The sequence below is a fragment of the Rhamphochromis sp. 'chilingali' genome (assembly GCF_963969265.1).
Source record: "Rhamphochromis sp. 'chilingali' genome assembly, chromosome: 2".
Taxonomy (NCBI): domain Eukaryota; kingdom Metazoa; phylum Chordata; class Actinopteri; order Cichliformes; family Cichlidae; genus Rhamphochromis; species Rhamphochromis sp. 'chilingali'.
The window spans coordinates 59,320,686-59,343,713 of record NC_137930.1 but is presented as its reverse complement, the minus strand read 5'-3'; the positions used below and the strand labels follow the sequence as shown (position 1 = coordinate 59,343,713).

The window sequence follows — 23,028 nt, the reverse complement described above, 5'->3', positions numbered from 1 at the left end:
CTCTCTTTTTTTTAATTAAAGGTTGTCTCAGTTCATTACTTGCATCCTGGGGCAGTTGTGGCTGAAGAGGCAGAGCAGTTTATCTTCTAGTTGGAAAGTTGATGGTTTGATCCCAAATTTCTACAGCCTACATGTTGAAGTATCCTTTGGCAAGACACTAAACTCAGAGACTATTCTGATGCAACTATATGAGTGTGTGTGGGAATGTTAGGAAAACTCTTAGGCAGATAAAAGTGCTATATGAATAAGTGTGACTGGGTGAATCAAGCTTCCAGTAAAAAGTTCTTTGAGTGCTCAACTGAGGTACAAGTCCACAGTATACCTCAGTATATATCAGCTATGTAAAACAACACGGTAATCAAACGAACACATTTAAGAGGACTTTATTTGCCAGATTTGTCAAGGCAGCGTAACATGGAATAACCTGTCCCTGAGAGAAAACGCTTCAGAACATTAATGGAGAACCTATTCCCAGCATAAAGACAGTGCTGAGGTATTTTAAAAGTAAACCAAGAGCACTTTAAGTCATGTGAAGGAGTGTAAAGGAGGAAAGGGGGAAGTATCCATTATTCCAGCAAACTCACAAACCAAATTTAGAAAGAGGCAATGCTCGTAAAAGGAAAAAACAAAAAACAAACACAACACACTACTCTTAGCAGTGTTATAAATTATAAATGTCACTTTCAACTCGTCTTCTGTCTTCATTGCCCTGAATGACAAGTGAAAGAGTTCAGCACCTGTCAGTCATTTTTACAGGTTACGCTAAAAGACAACTCATTTGCTGACATGGAATGTTAATGAGAAAATGCTGCCATTACTCCAACATTAACTAACAACATAACAATGCGACAAAGCGACAAGAATTTTCACTCATTAATCACATTTTGAGGAATTTCTCTGCTGTCAGAAATGACAACCTAAGGAGAAGCATGATCCATTGATGAAAAAGTAGAGCAAAGGGACCATCAAACACAGGACTTAATGCTATGATTAAAGGTTATTTTGGTTATTTTTGGTTAGTGGCAGTGTAAGGAGAACTGGCAAAAGTGGAAAATGTACTTCCACAGTGGATATGATATGGTCATTAATTGCCTGTGCATTGACAAAAACAAATCTGTCTAAATTAAAGCCATTATTTTTTGTTTCCTTAAAAACAACTTAATGCTACAATTAAACATCACTTTAACATTAACTTATTATTTTCAGCTTTTTTGGATTTGCCTGTAAAACAGTTCTCATTACTTCGAGTCACAGCAGAGTAAGGACACTTAAACATAATGAGAACAAACAGGGAAGAGCACTGAGGTAAGTTCAACATTTCTAGCATTAAATATAAAAGGGGGAAAAAAGAACACCACAAATATTTATTCAATAAATAAAATGCTTTCTCTAATTTACAACAAGACAAGTAAGGCTGTGTTTTTATCATATAAACAATCTACAGTAAAAAGAAATTTTGGGACACAAATAAAATAAAATCCCCCCTCCCCCCCTCCCCCTCCCACTAGTTAAGACCTATGTGCAAGAGTGATGTTTATAATAAGGGACACTTGTGAGCTTACATATATGGAATCCAGCTTTGTCTTCAGATTAGGAAATGTTCTTCCTGCCAGTAGTGCAGATCATGATCTTGGTCAGCATCATTGTGCACGGCAGTATCCTCATACATTGAATTTTATAGTCACTGGCACTCAGTAGCCAGTACCCTCTTTGGAGTCCACAGCATATTCAATGAAATAAACTCTGAGCATATCAGTAGTATCTCCTAAGCAATGACCTTCAGTGCTGCCACCTGCTTCCCAAAGCCTGAGTGAGCAAATACAGCACCGGCTCATGTGCTACTCTCTAACCGTCAGCAGGTATTACCATTACATAGCAGGAATCACCCTCCGGCTTTAAAGTGCTCGCGTTGCCTTGGTTGTAACCGTGGTGATGTCATTGTGCAAATGCAGGTGACAAGGTCACCTGGGACTTGTTGACATTCGCCGGTTCCACATGCCACGTTTGGAGTGATAGTGGTGGAAAAAGTTCCTCAAGTAGATCCTCTCCACTTCCAGACCTGCCTCAAGGATTCTAGATGAGAAAACAAGAGGAAGAGTGCTTACTCAACCTGGATCACAAACAGGAAAGAAACGATTTTTCGCCAATTAAGAGCTCCAACATGCTTTGTTGTCATTTCTTAGACACAAATCATGATTGGCTGAAAAAAACCCTTGCACTAATAAATCAAAAATTTTTTGAGAGTATGTCCATCTGTTCTTTGCCTTTACCAGCAACCTTTTAACCAGTCTGCGTCTTACTTGGAAGGTGTATTGCTTCCAAGTATTGCTATCTAATTTCTTTCAATGGATGAAATGGATGGAAAAACTCTAAACATATCTATCCATTTAGAAAAGATAGAAAGTGTGAGACAAACCTGTCGAGAAGCTCCCAGTCTTCTCCTCCCCAGCGATCAGTAAATTCCTTGGTGTTCATACCTCCCACTGTGTCAAGATCTGACTTATAGATACCCAGCAAGCCAAAGCCATTGATCTCCCAGTAACCTACAACACAGACAATCACATAGCCCAAGACATAAATACTTGTCATTTTAGTGGCTAAAAAAATAAAAAACAAAAGGAAGTGAATCTGGTCCCATTTCCCACCTCTGGCCTCTAAAGGTGTATTACCACAGCCCAGCCTCATGACAATGGGAGCAAAGGCCATGTATCCCTCTACACAGTGCATCCTGATGGTATCAATGATTGAAGGAGGGAAGTGGATGTGGAGGTCGCAAAGAAACACGATGCTGTGGTCATCCTAAGGAACAGCGAGATGGGAAACATTAAATTCATGAAATTTACTATTGACATCTATCGGTACACTGTTATGCTTCCTTGCCGAGTGATGCCGCAGTACTCACAGTTATCAGGTCGATACCTGCTTGCAGACCAGCAGAGCGCTCAAAGTTCCCATCCATCTTCACATACTGGTACCTGATCATTTCCACAAGCATACATACAGCTCAGTTACACCATGAATAGTTTGCAATAGGCTTGTATTGCCTGTAAAATTAACTCACAAACACAAACCTGGGCAGTGAGGACTTCTCAAGAGCCTTCCTCACATCCATGTCAGTGCTTTTGTAGTCAGTGATTATGAGGTTGAAGTTACTATCTCCAGTTATTTTGAACAGTTCCTCCATGTCAGTAATCAGCTGCTGCACCCATCTAGCCTGGTTTTTTACTGAAAAAGACATACAGGCCAATTATATGACAGATAAGTGACTTATCTCTATCTTTTATCTGGCAGAGGTGTTTTGACCTTTGCATTTTTTTTAAAGCTATTAATTCTCAAAGGGAACACAGGTCATTCCCACAGACAGTATAATAACAGGCTTGCCATGCCCATGCGGTGCTCGACAGTTAAACTGCATTAATAAAGGGAAGCTCTGTTATGTGCTTTACATACCAGTATTAATGCATTACTGCCAAATTTACATTAATATTATATTATGCTGAATTCATAATGTGATTCAATTTCTGTCTTCAGGTGATAAGAGTTTTACATTTTACCGTTAAGGACCTTGTCTCAGAGAGATTATCCTTTATTTCTGCATAGTTTAGAGACATGGAGCCATTATTTAATCCCACTGAAGGGTTTTCTTTTTCCTCTAAAAAGGTCCACTTACATCTCACCATGTTTTTTAATATGACACTGTCAGGCTGTAAGAACTTCTATCTTTGAAAAATGAAATATTAACAAACAAGAAAATGAACATGTAAATCAGTTGATTTTGAGCAGGTGTGGGAACTTTTTTTTAGATTTGGCTGATTTTATGTGCAATCACCAAGTAAGTGTCAGGTGTACAGTACCTGGCACTATGAAGTGGACCATGGCAACAGGATTCCAGCGGAAGCCCACCGGGTTGCAGAGCAAAGTCTTCGATTTTGACTGTTGGAAGTCTGAGTCCCAGCCGTTGGACCAGCTATCGGTTACCAGAGCATAGATGTAGTGTGATACACGCAGCAGCTGGCCATTCACATCTTTCAGTTCCAGTTCAAGAAGGTAGCGGCTGCCCTGGAAGTCATCCACACGCTTCACCATGTTAACCACACGTACCAACTTAAACCGCCTGCAAGAGCAACCACAAAAATAAAAGTGCAATGTGCTGTAAAGGAAGTACAAAGGTTTTTGAATATTTTATCACCTAATTGAAAATGGCATGAGCTTACAATAAGAGTCTTATATCATACGTTGACTTGTTACAATTAATCTGAAAAACTTAATTTACTACACCAAGTATAAAATAACTACTAAAAAAGTAGCAAAAGTTCTCATGTTGCTACAAAGTGGCTCTTGTCAGTGTAATATTTTTGCATACTACAATCAACAGCCACGTTATTACATAGCCCTGTCCAACTGCTGGTTAACGCATACATCTAAGCAGCTAATCATATGAAAGCAGCTCAAAGTATTTAGGCAAGTTATAGCTTTAAAAATATAGTAGCAAATGAAGCAATTTAAAAAAAAAATAAAAACACTTTACCTGAGGAGGTATACATAAATTAACCACTGACTTTCAAGATGAGAAAAGTTAAAATCACCTAAAATACTTATTTTAACAAATTCTAGAGGATATAGCAAAATCCAATCAGATTAACATTTTCCACACACACACATCACTAGATGCACAACTTACCCATGATGCTTTTTATTCAGCTGGTCCATGAACATCTTGACTATTGGCAAAGCATCATTGGAGTGAAGCAACAAGTTTCCAGAAATGTTGCACTGCAGGTCGATCCAATCTGAACGCTGGGCCTGAAGATCCAGGTGGTTGACATGGAAGGTCTGGTTCCAGTTGACTTGAGTGTCAAAAACTGGTGCAGGTGTAAGATCTTCATCATCAGTACCTTCAAAGTCTTCTTGTCTTTCCCAGAAGTAGCGTTTCTCACCCTCTGTGGTGTCTTTCCTTTTCTCAGCCCTGTTGGAGAGCTCATCTTCCTCCCCTTCTTTCCTATCTGACCACCTTTTGTCAATATTCCCTTTAGCAATCTTCTTACCTCTAACAATGCTGTTTTCTAAATCTTGTTGTTGTGGCATAGTCAGTTCCATATCCTTATCATTGGGGCTTTTTTTGCCATCCAAGTCCCTTTGATTTGATCTTTTTAATGGGTGGTTGGAATCTCTTTTGGGAGGGGTAAAACGCTTGCTGTTTGGCAGCTGAAGTTCCTTCTGTTTGGTTACAAACCTCCGCTGCTTGGCCACTGGTGGTTTTTCAGGCTGTGAGTTGTTGAGTCGCTGGATTTCGGTATTATTCGTTTTACCAAATTTCTGGATTTGATCCTGTTTAGAGCCAAGTTGCTCTGATTGGACAACTAGTTGCTGATTTGCTTTAAGGTCTTTTTTATTACCCAGTATTGGTAGATTATTCTGTCCTGGTCTCTGAGCTGCTTTTACCCTTTTTCTTTTTACTCGTTTTCTGCTTTTCTGCTGTTCTGCTTTTACAATTTGCCCCTCCTCTTTTTGTAACTTTGTCTGATTCAGTTGCAGGTTATGTTTTAAGCCTTGCTTTAGCACTGACTGGGGCTGAGACAAATTTTCTTTATGTTCCCTCTTCCCCAACTCGCCTCTGTGCAGTCCTGAAGAGTTGCCCAATGTGTTGTTTGATTTTGGGACAACCAAGGAGAAGAGTTTGCGCCTACGTTTTTGTACATAATCATCATAATCATCTCCATAGTCTTGATAATGGGCTTTATCCTCATGAGCAGGCTTGGTTTCCGTTTCTTTTTTATGAAAGTCATTGTCCTCCTGGTTAAAATTCCTCATCTGGAAATTAAAATCTAATATACACCAGATATAAAAAAAGGACAGTTAAATGGACTGAAACCGCAAGCAGCTTATGTTTGCTTATGGGGAAAAACAAGGGCAAAATACCTCTGTCTGGATTTACTTTTTCCTCTGTAGCTGGACGGTCAAATCTCATGTATCTAGAGAAGCCGAACCTAGATATGACATTTAAAAAAAGAAAAAAGGACGGAAGTTATAGCAGCCTTGCTTGGTGATACTCTAAAACTAATTATAGTTCAACTTGTCACACTTTTCCAGCATTATTGTTATTAGTCCTTTATTTATCCAGGTAGAAAATCCCATTGAGATTAAAAATCTCATTTCCAAGAGAGACATCATGACAACAAAAGTCAAAATACATGTACCACATAAGTATATAACATTTTAAACAAATACAATATCCTGTACAAACATGTGAAAAATATACATATAGATCAAATTAATCTTAGGAGACGTAGATAACAATTCTTTGCCATTTGAGAATAACATGAACTTGGATTTCTCTGGATTTAACATCAACTTAAGTTGAGTTGAGTGGGACAGTAAACGTATTTGTAACAATTAGCTCACCTCTTTAGGTAGTAAGAGCTCTCAGAGTAGAAACAGCTGGTCTGCGTCTCCATGTGTGTTAGTCGAGTGTAGTCATTGGGGTAGATGTAGGACAAGTGGACCTGAGGATATGAAATGAAATGACATGGTGTAAAATATATGACATCTTATTGAAAAAAGTTGAATATTTTGAGGTATGTAATTATTGTCCTTTGTATTGAAAGTTGGATAAAAATCTATTTGGTAAATATGAAGGTACAATTGGAGGCTTAACTCAGCAGACTGGAAACAAAGAGAAGGTAAAGCTACCAGTGGCTTTCTTTAAAGATTAAAAAACATCTACTTTAGAGCTCTTCCAAATCTCACTAATGCATTTCAGCTGAAGCGTGAAAGAGACATTGAAGACTATTTCTTGGCCAGTAAATGACGTCCTGGAGGCAACCATTAGAGATTCCAGGAAGTCACTGCAAATAACTCGACTTCAGCAACAGTAGTAAAATCAATACGAGAAAAATCTCAAGCTATTTTACTGTTTTTTTTTCTTCCTAATGGATGCAATTAGCACTAATTTATTTTATATGGTCCTCGGAAGACATTAAGAATGTGGGTGCAATTTAAAGGCCTCAAATAGATAGCATAACTCAGTATACCAGGGATACCATTAGAAGACTGACATAAAAGCCATAAAAGATTGAAAAAGCTTCCCAGCGTTTCTTGCTGGCATGCCTTTCTTTATCTCTTGAACAAACAAAAGATTTTAAAAATGCACCTGTAACCTTCTGAGAATAATGGTATAAGGTGATTAAATATCAGAAAAGTAGTGTAAGTGACGTAAACAAATTATCAGTACAACAGATACGTACAAACTGCAGTCCTTGATAACGAAGCAAAGGGAAGTCTTTGATTGTGTAAGAGGGGTTATATGAGCAGTCAGGCAGAACACCTTGTAGGTACTTGCTGTTTAACATGCGCACTGCAAAAAAGCGAAACAGATAAGAGGCGAGATTACTTTGTGCATTCAGTAAGAGGAAATAACTTGCACAGTACTTGCATCCGGGATGGTAGGAAACAGACAGCTGATGTATCTGCTTTGTGTTGAAACAATCGAGCGACGTAGCTGACCTTTGTAGAATGAATCTCGACGGTCTTCAATTAACATATCTGCATCAGCACTGCGCTGCTTTGTGGGGGTTTGCCGGTGGCTTGCAGCTGTCTGTGGTATGTGGGCGACATCATTCATTGACAGTGCTGACTCATCTGAAGACACGGAGCGTCAGAAGAAGATACAAGCTTTTTACTTACTGTGCTTTTTAGCATCTATGCAGAATAAAAGGCAAATGTTTCATTGCGATCTAGACTCATGAACATTCATTCTGAGGGATATATTTTGAGGCATGATGTGTATACTCACTAGTATAGAGGGAGATGTACTTGGAGTCAATAACCTTAAACAGACTGCTATAGTCCAATTGCAGCCACTGTGTGAAAACAAAACAAACTTTAAAAACTGCACATCTTTTCCACTTTATTACTCACATAATACAAGAGCGCATACTCGGCGCGGGAGTTTGGAAACAAGGAATGAGATAAGAAAACAGAGAGGGATCCAGCTACTTACTGCCACCTCCACGTGGTCAGTCCCTTCGTCGTTTTGCTTGTGAATAACTTCAAAAAAGTATCTCCTCTGAGCAGACAGCCTGTCAGACAGTAAAGGTACTCAGTATCATGTTATAGTCATAAAAAAGACAATATAAACTACTTACCCAAAGATAATCTCAAACCCTTATTTGCTGAATCTACATAATAAATTATTTAAGACTTCAATATATACAATCATGGTAATGTTTTTACATATCAGGACATAATAAAACCATACTGTCCTTAATAGGTCTTAAAATTAGGTAATTACAACCTCAGATGAAAAACAGAAGTTACACATGTTCAATAATTATTTATTGGAAATTAAAGGAAAAATGTGGAAGTTTATACCATCTTCCTGTACCCTTGGATGAACCTTTCTTAAATAAATAATGACACATGTCATGTGCTGTTTTTTTAATCTCAGGTTGTATTTACCTTTTAAGAGCAGATGAGGTCCAGATCATTTTTTTTATTATCCTGATACATAAACCCTTATATATATATATATATATATATATATATATATATATATATATATATATATATATATATATATATATATATATATATATATATATATATATATATATATATATATATATATATATATATATATATATATATATATGTATAAAACTATGAGTAGACATTAACATTATTTAAATATTTGCATTAATGTGGATTTAGGCCGGTTCTGTATATCTTGGCACGAGCATACACGCCACTCCTATGGCAACTCACTAAACTGCTTTAATAAAGCAACTAATTTTATACGCACAGGGTGTAAAAGGGTGTGCTTTCCAGCATGCCATTAATTATAATTCAACTGTTAAGAAGAGTCATTTGTGCTTTTGAAACAGGTTTGATGCCTCAAACCTAATTTCTTATCCTCAAGTACAACAAGTACAACTTGTAAAGTTTTTTAAATTTAAAGAAATATTTGTGACTTGAAAGAGCTGAAATTTCACCTTTCTGCCTCATTTAATATACACAGAAAAATCAGTACACAAACAAATCCCTAACTGCTACTTCCCCACTGCAACATGCAAAATATTTATTAAAAACTGACTCTGACAAATTGGTTAATATATTCATGTCAGACAGGTTAGACTACTCTAACGCTCTATATGCAGGTTCTTATCGTCAGGTTGACTTCAACTTGTTCTGAGTGCAGAGCCCAGGGTCCTTACACATACGTGGAAATAGGAACATATGACCCCAGACCTGAAATCACTAAAGAATTACCTTCTTTTAATTTTAAAATTTGCATAGCTTTGAACCTGCTTAATATAGAAGAATTGTTGAGACATATTTCAGCACGTCAGGGCCCTATGACTGTTCACAATCGTTTTCTTTTTTGTGTGTGTCCAGAAAATACCACGATTCTGACCTTGTAGCCTTCAACATTGTCTCTCCTCAGCCCATCAGGCTGGATGCTTTAGTGCTCACGAGTAACTGTGTTTTAAAAAGCTCCATACACAGAAAGTTGTTATTATGAGGGAACTGCTTTGTTAATATAAGGAGAAAGAATGAGGACACCCAGGAAAACAGTAAGGGTACCAGATGGGGGGAAAGAAAGTAGCGTAAGTCTTTGACTGCTAACGATGCTTTACCAGTGTTAGATAAGCCTTGTTCTTGTTCTCCAGTTAGGTCAGTTCCACAAGTTCAAAGCATTTGTTCGTTATTTGTTAAACGAGAAACCCTGGCAGTTGGTGGTAATGCTTTTGAGACTCTTATCAGTTTGAACTGTTTGTGTAAGATGTCAAACCAACCAATGTAAGTACGTTCCCAACTTCACTCACCAAACTGGTCTGGAGGTCTGACTGGAATACTTCTCAAACTCACCCGGGGCCGTCCATTCTTTTCCCGTCTAGGAAATGAAAATTAAACACTGAAGGAAATGTTACAAAGACTAGTATGAGAAATTTACCCCGGAACACTTGAGATGACAAAATGCATACCATTCCAACCCACGCAATTAACTTCAAATTAAGGGGAGAGTCATCTGTGCTCAGCCAGAATTCAGAGTTGTCGTCAGAGCTCACAGCAAACACAAAATCTCCTGAGACAAAAGAAGAGGAAATGAGATAAAGGAATGAAGAGACAGACTGAGTCTGTATAGCATAACATACACGTATTACATGCTGAAAATACACAAAGTGAAAAAGTACCATCAGTATGTGGATGAAGATAGCCAAATATTCTGAGCCCATAGTTGGTCCACTGAGGAGAGACGGCCAGGTTCTCCACTGTGGTTCTGGACTAAAGGAGTAATGAAAGACAAAGAAAATCAGCCATGATTTGATGTCAAAGTGATGGTGCATTCCCGAATAAGTCAGAATTTCTGAGTTCCCAGTCGACTTTGAATCTGGAACGCTTCCTTACCTCGGTTTTAACACTCAGACCAGTCAGAGTCGGAACAGCCTAACCAACCCCAAGTTAACAATCCAAGTAGTAAAATCCAGTAGTAAAACTGTAAAACTTCATTTGTACTGCCACTGCTGTGTATCTGTGACTTATTAAATCACTTAGTACTGACTAGACTCTGCATGAATGTGCAGCAGACATGTTTTTAAGCATGAAAAGTATTGCTCTGGTGTGCTAGTGAGTCCCGAATGTCGCTTTTCCTGTAATGCACTAACCTGAGATTGACATTACTCCCGAGTTCCGAGGTATCTGAACCATGGCGTGAACTCAGGAACGTGAAAATCTGGCATGAAGACGTATAATGTACCACTGAGTAAAACCAACTGTGCGTGTGTGAGAGTGTGTGCACGAGTGTCTTCTTTCACATCCAACCACAAATACTTACATGCAAGAGGAGGTGATATCTATGGGTTATCTGAGTTTGGTGGTATTCTCTGGTGACAATCTTCTGCCTATGCTTCTACTACTTTTATACTTTTACACATAAAACGTGAAAGAAATAAAAAAACTTTTTTTTAATGAAGTTTTACTAGGAATATAACATCACACATACTGGGCAGTTTTCTGCAAAACCAGTATAATATGACAATGAGAAAGGACTCAGTACTAACATAATTATATATAGCAGGAATAATGTTTACTATGTTTACCTGTTACATTTGGCATGTTAGCATCCTAGTACAGTTTTTGCAAATTACCATTTTTAGCCTGGCTGGAATGCTATTTGGTTTTCATATATTTGGTCACACAATGGCCACAGTGGCTAAAAATGTAAATCATCAGTTAAGCAAGATTAATGAATAACCATATTCTAACCATTAATAAAACGAGTTTTATTAAGAAATGGGTTTTTTTCGCCAACATGTTTAATGATTCCTTGTAAACTGTGCTTGTGCTCTTGTGAATGTTTCCTCTTCTGAGGTTTGTCAAATCTAGTTTAAGATTGTCTGACTCAGTGAAGGTTTACATTTGACTGTGACAACTGAGAAGTTGGGCATTTTGACTCACATGAGGGTAAAGCGGGTAATGCAGGTTTTTGCGAAGATCGGCCGTTGAACTGCCACACCAGTCCTCAAACACATGCAGATTGGCCTGTCCCTTATACTGCAACACAGGAGAGTGACAGTGACTTTAACACAGAACTTGTATGTTTACTGTATTTAAAGGCACAGAAGTTGGAGCAACAGTCTAAATCACTTTTCTCATTTGCAGTTCAAATGCTCAGTGAAAGTCAATAAGAAACACTGGAACACGAACACGTAAATGAAGAAGCAGCTGAGTTTCAGTAGATGTCCTGTAAACATATACCTCTGTGATATCTGCCAAAGAGGCCATGTTATCTGATCTGTGTGTGCGTGTGTGTTTGAGTGTGTGAGTGAGTGTGTGTTGGTTTCGCCAAAGGGACATAACAGTGCAGATCGGAGCCAAATGTAGCCAAGCAGCTCATCAGATTTCAGTAGTGGTCAGGCTAGTTAGTTAAATATTAGCATGACTGAAGCTCACAAGTTTACACAAAATGCCGTAAAATGATGACTGAGAGTGTAGCTTGTAATCATTTAAGGAGATTCTTACTCAAAATCAAAAGGCGGTGAGTTTAAGGAGCCCTTTTGTTGTAAAGCTCAATTTGCTTCTGCTAAAACTCTATTTTTCAATAACTAGCCTGCTACGTGTGGCGCTTCATCAAAGCATTTTTGAGCTTTGTTAATTCTCCGAGACATTAGCCTAGTTTTACATCGTTTTTCACAGCAATATTACTTATAACTCAATAATAACATTTTGTAAAAAACTTATCAACCTCTTCCTTGACAAAAAACACAAAACTATAGACAAATCTACTACAGGGGCATACAGTGTGCACAAAATCATGTAAAACTGAGGAATACTGACTGTAGAACTAATAAAGACATTGATATCAAAAGGGTTTTTTTCTCAAAGCAGATACGTGACACTTGTTTGTTGTTGGGTACATGTGGCTTTCCTTTCACTTGACTGTACATTAAAAACCCCAAAGTGAGTCAGTTTATCAAGAAAGATTTCAGCAAATTAACAGGAAAGTAAGTCATAGTTAGATGGAATAAAATTACAGGTATTTCATCAAAACTAACAAAAAATGTTTTATGGATAAATATATTTTATATGCAGTGGTTAGTATTTGCATTTCATCTACAAAACTGAAAATTAAGGTTCTTTTTTTGTTTTTCTCTTTGCATGATTTCTGCAACTTTTGTTCTTGCTCTTTATCAGTGCACCTGATCAGGACCCAAAGAAGATGTATACTAATATTGTGCTGTAAATTGTGTGTAAATCCTTGACGTCTTAAAAGGGTGCAGCTATGTAGCAATCTATGCATGTCTGCAGACTTTTCTGTTGGTTGTTTTTTACATTTCAATATCTGCTTAGGCTGGTTTCCTCTTATCCTCCTATGTTCCTCGCCTGTGCTGTCTCAACCCTTGTGATATTTTCCAAATGTTTGTCCCCAGAGTGACAATAGAAGTGAGAAAAACACTTTAAAATATGTGGCCAACCCCCCGATTACCAGTGAGACATTAAGTTGATAATAAAGAAGAAAAATGTACCCTTGGTCAGTGTGAATGCTCTTAAATTTGTTAGAAACCGCACCTTTTTTGTTCCTGATTTGTTATTGTGGATGATTTGTAAACTGTGTATCTATAATAGAATCTCTGATGCCCTGTTTGCCAGGTCTGTCTGTTTAATCATGCAATACTGCTGTTGAAATAGGCAACACTGGCTCAAAACAAAAACATAAACAGGAACCGGTTACACCTGACATGAAATATTCAAAACATTAACACAAAGCAGGGAAGCTTCTGAAATGGAGTCACACTATAAACGGAGGGACTGAGGGAGGCCACTGGGCCACTAGGTATGGGCAAGCGCACACACCTCTGGTTTCCAAGGTTGTGGAGCATAACTGGAGACCCAAGCACTGCTGTCCCCAACAGTGTTTGGCTGATGGTCCTTTTTTGCCTGTAAAAACAAATATTAAACTTGGTTTAGTTTTGGTTTCCTTTCTGAAAAAACAAACACTCTCGGGTGCCATCCTTACCCTATTTTCAAACACGTCTCTCCTCCAGCTGACGTGGTCAGCGTCAGTAATTGGACCTGAGGATATAGGTGAAGACAATAGTCAACATGGTCACATCATCTCTGTGAAAGTTGTTATTTTAAAGCGACTTGAGGCTTCCTCAGTAGGTGCACATCCAATCAAAATGCATTCTAAACAAAAAAATCCCAATCTGCTTCTTACAACTTGTGACATAAAAGAAACTCTATCTGGGTTGCATGTGAGGAGCGGTAGGCACGCTACACGTCCATGCATAAATGATAAACTCTGCCCATGCATTGCACACAACAATCAGGCCCGGTGTCTAAGCAGAGACTCACTGCTCATAGTCCCTGAACATAGCTCATCTCAGTGACAGGCTTCAAAGAGCTGCTATGGCATAGGGCTCCCGCGTTGGCAAACATCTCTGGCGCTCTGGCAGAGCAGATGCTCAAATATTATTCCTGCTGACTTCTTCCATCATCCTTCAAATTACAGGACAGGGTGTATTTTAAAACAGGACCTATTTGTCTGTCTTTCTTTTCTTTTTTTACGACCATGTGGTGTCAGCAGTGAACTGGAGTTACTGCAGTGATGGTCTGTCATTATCGCCAGGGTGGAGATCTCCTAACACACACCCTTGTGACATACGTTCCAATTTTAGCAGCACAAGTAATTCTAGAGCCGTGGATAAGGAAAGCAACAGTGGAGTACTTTTCATCTCTATGTGCACTCCTCTCCTCTTCTTACTAAACCTTCCCTGTCATGTTTTTTTCTACTTTCCGTGGAATGTATTGCGAAATTTACTGTCAGATTGGACACTTCAGGTGATAAGAAGGATGCAGCAGGGTTTCACTAGCTTTCTGCGTCCATATATGGCAGGAAAACAATTTTTTTTTTTTTAAATCTCTTGTCACATTGTTGCTGTTTTAGTGTTTTTTTTTCTGTCCACTTTGGACACAACATACCAGTTTAGCAGTCCTACTCTTCTTATTCTGTCAAAAAAATGTTGCTAACAGACATTTAGTTAAAGTGTTGAATAAAAGGGAGAGGCTGTGTGATAACATGTAAAACAGAATATAATCAAATATATCATTTACAACATTTAAAAAAAAAAGCTTCATTTGCATGTTTTAGCATGCAAATTAAGTGTCCACAGTATTCTTTGGATTATGTGCTTGAAGTTTTAGTGTTAAGAAGGTTTACAACAGGATTTTTTTTTAAACTGTTTGTGAGATGCATAGATTTTTATACAGCAAGTTTTAAAAGCAATGTGTCAAATGGATGCATAATATTTCTTGAGCTTCTGTGTTGTTTTAGCTTGAACTCATACACCGAGAGTTAAACGTTGCCTTTTTAACTGAAGTGGAACTGGCTCTGAAAATGAGAGGTAAGAGGTGACCGGCAGATTCTTTGGAAGATGAAAGGGGGGGGGGGGGGGGGGGGGGGGGATGACTGTGCAGTAAATTTCCAGGATGTAGGCGTACATTTTTCTTTGCAAAGAGGACAAAAAACCTTCATTACCAAAGCCTCAGACAACTCACCACAAGAGACAAACCGCTGGTAAGCCTCAAAAAGCATGAAAGCTTACTTGCAGTTGTTTTAAAAAAAAGTGGAAACAAGCGGAGGTGTAACGCTGTGTTCTATGTTAACTATGCAGAAAACTGGAATCAACCAAACGTGGTAACTGAGCAGTTATGGTTTACTGAAAGTAGTACCTTTGCACACGAGATGATTTGTCTCCTGATAGATGCCCTGAATGCACAATATATAAAAACCAAAATCCTATAAGCAAACAAAGAGTTTCTGTAAAGTGTTGCAATGTCCCCAAGTTGCCAAATATATCTCCTGATCCCAATTAAGCTCAGCATACGGTTCACTTTCTGTAAACCATAGTCAAAGGCAGATCAAGAAGTGAAGGTGGCGGCAACAATAGCCTGGGACAGCGTCTCCAAGGTGGAGATGGTGTGTGTCGATGAGTATGGATCAAAGATCAAAGATCAGGAAGTCATATCTTGAGATGGATGTTTCTTGACCTCTGGGTCACATCTTTTAATCTTTTAATTCAGGGTTTTTAGTCCCATTACTACATGTGTATAAAACCAAGCATCCAGCTATGCTTTCTGCCTTTTGCAAACATTTGTGATACAGTAGGCCTTTCTAGTGCTCAGTGAATTTAAGCTTGGTCTTGTAATAAGATGCCTCCACTGCCCCAACTCAGCTTATGACATGTTTTACCTCTCAGATCTTCCACCATCAGCTGTGAGTGGTATTGCTGCAAAGTGGAAGTGTTTAAGAACCACAGAAACTCAACCATGAAGTAGCAGACTACATAAACTTACAGAATGGGATCACCGAGGTGTATAGAGCCACCGACGCTTTGCTGACTCATTAACTGCTGAGTATCAAAGCTCCTCTGGCATTAACATCAGCAAATAAAATCTGTGCCACGAGCTTCGTACGTAGAATGTGTTTGCATGGCTGAACAGCTACTGTAGGTGTAATGTGTAAGTGCCCCAGTACTTTTGTCTATATTGTGTATTTACCTCAAATAAGAAAGCTTGAAACCTTTGAACAACGTGCACAATTTTCACAGAGGAAATCCAACAGAATGTCTTTGATCCACTTGTGCCTGACATCTTGGATTTTATGACAAAGATTTTTTTTTTCCTGGTAACATTTCTAAAAACGTGCCTCAGAAAGGTTTTTATAAGGACCTTTGTGGCGTAGTTTTACAGAATAATAAAGCCAAATGGTAGCTACCAAAGTGGCTGTGAGGTCATGTCTTTGTCAGAGGAGGAGCCAGACATTTGAAACACCCGGGGCTTAGCCCTAAAGGGTAGTATGCATGTGGGATTTTTTTTTTTTTTTTTTTTTTTTGGGGGGGGGGGGGGGGGGGGGGTGTAGAAATGACTGAAAGATTAATAGGCTCTGTTTTGAGTTTTGTTCAAAAAAGAATGACTTCATATAGGGAAATATATATATCACACATGCAGGACACCTTAAACTAGTTTTTTAATTGAGCAGCAAGACAGAACGAAGTCGGGGCTGTATCAAGACACAGGGACTAAACCCCAATTCAACCAGACCCAGAACTGATCCAGAATTAAAACAGGACTACAACAGTTCAAAAGCAGGATTACTGAGGACTTAACCAAGACATAACCACAATCAGAACTAGATGATAGTAGCACTAAAAATCATCATAGACCTGCACTACACTTATTTATTTAATTCTACCAAAGTACAATATTTAGATTGAGAAAAGTTTATATAATTATTTAGCCTTGTTGTGCAAACAAGCCTGCAGAACTTAATAAATATAGAATTTGAAAAATAGCAAACCTAAAAAGAAACACTAGGTACGAGATACATGAGTACCTATGATACGGTGATACTTTTGGTAAACAACCATTTGACTAACATGTGTGTCTCACCTGCTCTTGTTCATCTCTGTTCTGTCCTCATTCTCCATCTCAATCTCTGCTCCTCTCTCTCCCTCTTTGTGCTGACAATCATCAAATATACAGTTGAAACCAGATATTTACAAACTCTTCAGATAAAAACACAACACTTTTTTAATTGTAACATCAAATCAGACTAAATGTTTATTTTTTTAGATTGATAAATATAAAAACATATTTGTTAACTTTAAGAGTAAAGAGAGAAACTATCTGTATTTCTTAATTGCAAATGGCACCAAATTGTATTCAAACTGAGCCACACTTATGGAGCTCCACGATTCTTTTCCTGGTGTTTTGGTTGACATCTCTTGATTTTCCCATGTCACAGAAACAGGCTCTGTGTTTTGCCTTATATGCATCCACAGCTGTGCCACCTGTTTACTCACATGGACTCTACTAACCTATCAGAAGCTTCTTCAGCTCAGAATGGAATCGTCTGGAGTTTTCTTATTAATTAACAATAAACTTAGTGTACATGTACTCCTAAATTTAATGAAAGTGATAAAAAATAGACAGCTCTGTCTCTCTTTATTCTGACATTTAACTAATTCAAAATATATTTCAATATTTATCTAAAACAAAAGTTTACTCTAAATTGATGTTGTACAGTAAAAATGTTTTATGTTTTCTCCCTAAAGTGTAAATATCTGGTTACAAATGTGAATATCCTGCTGTGTACTGAAATCCCTCTTGTTTTGCATAGAAATATACTGAACAACATACAAAGCATAATATATAAAATAACATTTACCTGAGTTTTTTCTTTGAAAGAAGCCTCTAATGTCCATTCTTATATTTCAGTACATAACTGAAACCGAATTAGTCGGGGAGGGTAAGAACTGAAAATATGAAATAAACACACGTAAGCTAAGACTCTCTAAAAAATAGCATTTGTTCGGCTTTTCATTTCGCCATTTGTTGATTCACTTGAAGAGCAAGTAAAATAATATTGGTCAAGTGATCAGTTTCATATCAATCTTTCGTGATGCACCGTCATATTTACATTATTTGTACGGTACGAATGATTTGCTTTGGTACCTGCTCAAACTTAAGCTCTCCTTAGTATGGCTGGCTCCGTCTCTCCAACAGCGCACTCACGGGCAGCAGCTCCCCCCGCCCCCTCGCTCAGTCGCTTAGTGCCTGAGCTTGGATCATACCAATATCAGGGGGGGATTCACGCACAGTCGTAAATTCCCACAGTGTGCACTATGTGCTTCAAATATTGTGTGTACTTTTTGTTTTATACAGTTGTCAGCCAGGCATCTAACTATGAAAAAATTACACTCCAAAATACCCCGGGCTTCTGACAAAACAACCCGGGCTTAAGCCCCGTAAGCCACCCCCACGCTCCGCCCCTGGTCTTTGTACTCCCGCAAAGGGGCTTCCATATAAAGTTGGACAGGTGGACAGATCGATCTAAATATCGATACTAACCCTGGTATTGGTATTGGATCAATACTAGCACGACAGGATCGATACTATGTGTCTAGCCTCTAAGTTCAATATGCAGCCCACTGAATTGTGTTAATAATTTTTTGGGAAACGAAAAATATACCTCCCACATGCACGATGAAAGAGGAACCTTTTTGTGTTGACTGTCATGTCTATTTTATTTGTAGCCTCTTGCAAAAAGTAAAGTGCCATTCAAATCTCAAAAAGTACCAATATTTACTTTAGGGGCACATTCACATTCCGGGTCTCAAAACACAAACAAACCCCAAAAACCAACCCAGTTTCAAAATACATGAAAATCTGAAATGTGTGTGCTGTTGTGTTAAATTATTGTGGACAGTAAAAATCACAGTGATTTAGGGGCTCATTAAAATGTGTTCAGAATTCGGCAAGTGACGATGATTCGTCTTATAAATCATGACACACTGCTCCCCCTTACACAAGCTGTCTTTAGAAGTTAAAAATATCAGTGTCGGTATTGGTATCGGCAGTACTGTGTTTACTTGGTATTGGATTGATGCCACAATTTGCATTATCACACAGCACTTCTTCCCCAGTCCAAGCATACAATGCATAAATCAAACAATTCTGTAGTATTTCCCAATAAGGGCTCCTGCTGTGTGGAAAAATGCCATTTTTAAAGATATTGTTTTGTTTTCGCTTACAGATATATATCACACAAAGCTGGACTAGAAGCCTTAACTGAGGCCTATGCTCTTCAAGCTATTTAATTAAATAAGTCACTTGACCTTGCATGTGGCCATTGTGTATTAAAGGATCTTTGTCTGCATCACAATTTTTTTTCTGTGTGTGTAGATGTCAACCAAATTAATTGGATAATAAATTGCACATTATGAGTTTAACTACTAGTTCTCGACTTTTACCAAAGGGTTATTAAAAATCTAGGCCACGTGTCCATTGCATGGAATTATCACATATAAGTCATGCACACAATGGCCATCTTTATTCTGCTGGGCCAGTTATTAACTGCTTTACTGCAGCAAACATTATCTACGTTGTTAGTTGTAGTGCTCATATGATCTCAGAAAAAAAAGCCCGTCCCATAAAAACTGCACATCTCAAGTCCTGTTTGTCTAGTTTAAAGGTGATTAACCTGAGTGAGTGAGTAACCTGCTGCATGTGAAGTTTCCTGATGACTTACGCACTTCCTTTAATTCACCTTGATGCACGTTTCTCCACCAAGGTGATCTCTGCAAAAACTGCAAAAGCAAATTTCACAAATGCAGTGGTGATGGGTGAGGGGGGAGAATACATTAATTGCAGGTGTAGATCGGGCATGCATTCTTAAAAAGGTGGGAAATAAAACGGAACTTGGGTGATTATATTTTCCCAAAAGGTAGAAAAAAACCAGAGTTGTGGGGGAGTCGTAAACCGCATTTAGGGTAAAAAGAAATTGGACTTGTGAGAAGTCGTTCTTAATGAAAGTGTGTGTGAACAGATTATGACCCATTAAAGATATAAAGTGCTGCTCTGACCCACAAAGTGTACTCTAGGATAGCACATTTTAAACCTCAGTGAATTCCACATGAAGAAGACATTTCTGCATAGCTCCAAAAGTGCAATTCAAGCTGCTGGCGAGCCATGCAAATCACTCAACAAGCATACTTTAAAACAGCAGCCACATGGCATCACGAATAGGCACAACATCCCCATAGTGGACCTCATTTTGACCCTCAATACAAGGTTCTAAAAACTCTTAATAAATATCATTTTTAATTGCTGTTGGTTCTTTCTCTTGTAATTATGTAACAGACTGACTTGAATTATGTGTTTTGGGCTTTTTTTATGTGAGCCATGACACATTTTGTTCACTCAAAGTCATGTACATGTATGTTATAACAATCAAGTTACAACATTTTTAAAAACGTCTGTCTTGTCTTATGAACTGTGTAAAAAAGGGGGGGGAAAAAGAAACCTCATACTGACCACTTGCAACTGAAGTCATGTGCTTAACTGCACCTGCCAATTATTTATCCATGTTAGGATTTTAATACAGCTCTGTTTGAAGAGCTTTGTGGAGTCCTTCTCTCAATAGAAGCCCCACTGTGGCCGGGGGGCTTCAGCCCAGGAATGTGTGCACATATAGGCGAGCCCTCTAATGTAGATCTAGGCATGTGTTTACATGCTGATGCTGTGCTCAGACTGAGCGTGTCATATGTTTCTGTTTCTCTCAACAACCCCACTGTTGTTTCCTTTCATCTGTTTTGTGCTGTGTGTGTGTGTATGTGTGCTGCGACAGACGGTAAGGCAACGTGTGAGGGTAGAAAGCAGGAAATCTGGTTACCCAGTGTGAGACTAGATTTCCTTCTGAGTGTAAACCTACTATGTGACCTCCTGACCTCCCCAACCCCCTTCTTACTGTCTTTCTTTCCCTAAATCAACCTGCTGTTTCACCTGCTGAAGGCTCAAGTTTCCTGAGGAAATGCATCCAACATCATGAAAGCTAAAGCAGATGTTAGATGTGAAAACTTGTTTAAAATGCACATGCATTCAAATCTTTCATGCAAATAAACAAATCTTTTGCGACTTGGTTTTCTGACTTCCAACTTCACATAATAAAAAATGTCACCAAACAACTTCATACATTGTTTTTGGTGATGACTCATTTTTACAGTGGCCTTAGCAGTATTTCATGTTTGTGTTTCCTTATTTTTGTAAATGATGTGGACTGTTCAACACCACAGTGCCATGGAAATGTGTGATACGTGACAAATAGCTTATATCATGCACGCTCAAATGCGTAATACAGTCCAAACCTTTTTACTTTTGTTCGGCTATATTTCTCTCCCCCCCCCTCCCTCCCGCATGCGCATGTTCACTTGCTATCGCTACTGCATAATTATCATAAATAGAAACTCCGTCTGAATGGTGCATCAGCAAAGGTTTGAGTGACACTCTGTGAGTAGCAGTGCGCGTACTGGAAATCATAAACCATAAACTTACTCATATCACTCCTCCATTCTTTTGCAGCAACCATCTCGTGGTACACGGCCACCAATCCCGCCAGCAGGATCGCACCGAACAGGAGATATTTGCCATTTCGCCGCAGTTTCTTCAAGGGGAAAAACGACGTGATCATTTTGACTCCCGGGGGAAACTTGCTCCCGAGTTCCTCACCCGCTTTGTCATGAGTAGGGGACGGAACGCGCCCTGAGCACGTCCGCCTGCCGCCCACCCCTGCTCCCGGTGGATGCGCACTATCACCGGCACCCTGGATATCCCCGGCGCTCGGGTCCCCTGGTGCCTCTCATCCGGAGAAAAATCCCACCTTGCCCTGGGCCAGCCGGTGACCTACACTGGGCACTCTCGATCATCTAAAACTTTTAATAGGTCTCCTATTGCTCCTTGAGCGCCCGGCTTGAGACCTGACCTCTGTTCCTGCTAGTACCACATGAAGCGCACGCAGCTCGGTACAAAGAACTCAGCAAGGAATGAAATCTTCACCTCCCCTCCCCTCACCATCCTCCACACAATTTAAAGAAGCCAGATGGAAGGAGCTAGTAAGCGGCCAGAATAGGACCAGCTTTGCCGTCAACGTAAAAGCACGATCGTGATCATGTGAAAGAAAAAATAATACTTGATCTGCGAATACTCGCACAAATATGGCAAAATTACTTCAGCGCAAAGTTTCATCAACGTGAAATATAATGATATATTTTATTTCCTGTAGCGAAACGTTTCCCTTCTTTCCGAGCTCCTCAGGTCACAACTTTTGCACGCTTGTGATTTATTTTGAAATCTGAAACAGGAAACACTCTTTAGTATTCTAGCTAGCTCGACGTTACACACCGCTGAGATTAAAGGGAGGAGTAAACACGTTCAGCGAACACACACACACACACACCCTTTACCCTGGGATTTACCTGCAACAGGTATAGCAACAAATGCTTCCTGGATTTTGTTGCCTTTCGAGATTTTTCCTACGTTTCACACGTAACATGTATTCGTATGTTACAATTACACATTTGTAATAAAGTTAGACAACGTAAAAATTGTCTTCAAATCTAAAAAGCAAAACAAAAAAATTGTTGCCAGACTTTGAGGGTGCGTGTGACTTTTCTGAATAACAAACACGCCTAAGAAACAATATTACCAATGCTTTAACAGCCACCATGACTAATCCAAAGTGCTATTCAGTGGATGCATGGGATCATTAAGGGATAATGGTTAAGACTATAAACAAATAAAAAGTAAAAGGGTTTTTTCCCTATTGAATTAAAATTGTTTATTTTTTTTACATTTATTTATATCCAGTGTTGCCTCCATCTGTTCATAATCGTAGACATGATCAAAAATGCCAGTGGCTATATGGATTATATAACCACTCTGATACTGTATGTCTAAAATCAAGAGCAGCAAATAAAAGAACAAAGGGCTCATGGCATAGGGAACACAAAAGAAAGCAGACCCTCCCAGGTAAGCGCGATCCCCACACCTGTCTGCCTTTAAAATGCTGAGTCACTAAAAGGAGATCTTCTCAGAAGAAATGTCTGTAAAAAGTTAAACACTGTAAAGAAAAGATTTTTTTAATACTTTTGACTTCTGTGGAGAATAAGCAGTACTGGGTCATAACTACCC

General features: G+C 38.8%; 1 protein-coding gene across 1 annotated transcript; it reads right to left on the bottom strand.

Moving 5' to 3' along the window:
• Positions 1-358: 358 nt before the first annotated feature.
• b4galnt3b (beta-1,4-N-acetyl-galactosaminyl transferase 3b) lies at positions 359-21,899 on the bottom strand. The gene is made up of 20 exons (XM_080876658.1): positions 21,394-21,899; positions 13,517-13,572; positions 13,354-13,437; positions 11,458-11,553; positions 10,194-10,284; positions 9,984-10,084; positions 9,825-9,892; positions 8,000-8,078; positions 7,793-7,859; positions 7,504-7,638; positions 7,245-7,354; positions 6,403-6,503; positions 5,920-5,987; positions 4,682-5,825; positions 3,855-4,114; positions 3,072-3,225; positions 2,903-2,975; positions 2,646-2,799; positions 2,417-2,543; positions 359-2,073 (listed from the first exon to the last, which is right to left on the bottom strand). The coding sequence occupies exons 1-20, from the start codon at positions 21,527-21,529 to the stop codon at positions 1,962-1,964; spliced, it is 3,216 nt and encodes a 1,071-aa protein (XP_080732784.1). The 5' UTR covers positions 21,530-21,899; the 3' UTR covers positions 359-1,961.
• Between the last annotated feature and the right edge of the window lie 1,129 nt (positions 21,900-23,028).

Coding starts and splice junctions, on each gene's coding strand:
- b4galnt3b (XM_080876658.1), bottom strand. CDS start 21,529: ATGATCACGTCGTTTTTCCCCTTGAAGAAACTGCGGCGAAATGGCAAA. Junction 9,893..9,983: donor TAATTGCGTGGGTTGGAATG/GTATGCATTTTG, acceptor TTCATTTCCTAG/ACGGGAAAAGAATGGACGGC. Junction 2,976..3,071: donor GAGAAGTCCTCACTGCCCAG/GTTTGTGTTTGT, acceptor GGAAATGATCAG/GTACCAGTATGTGAAGATGG.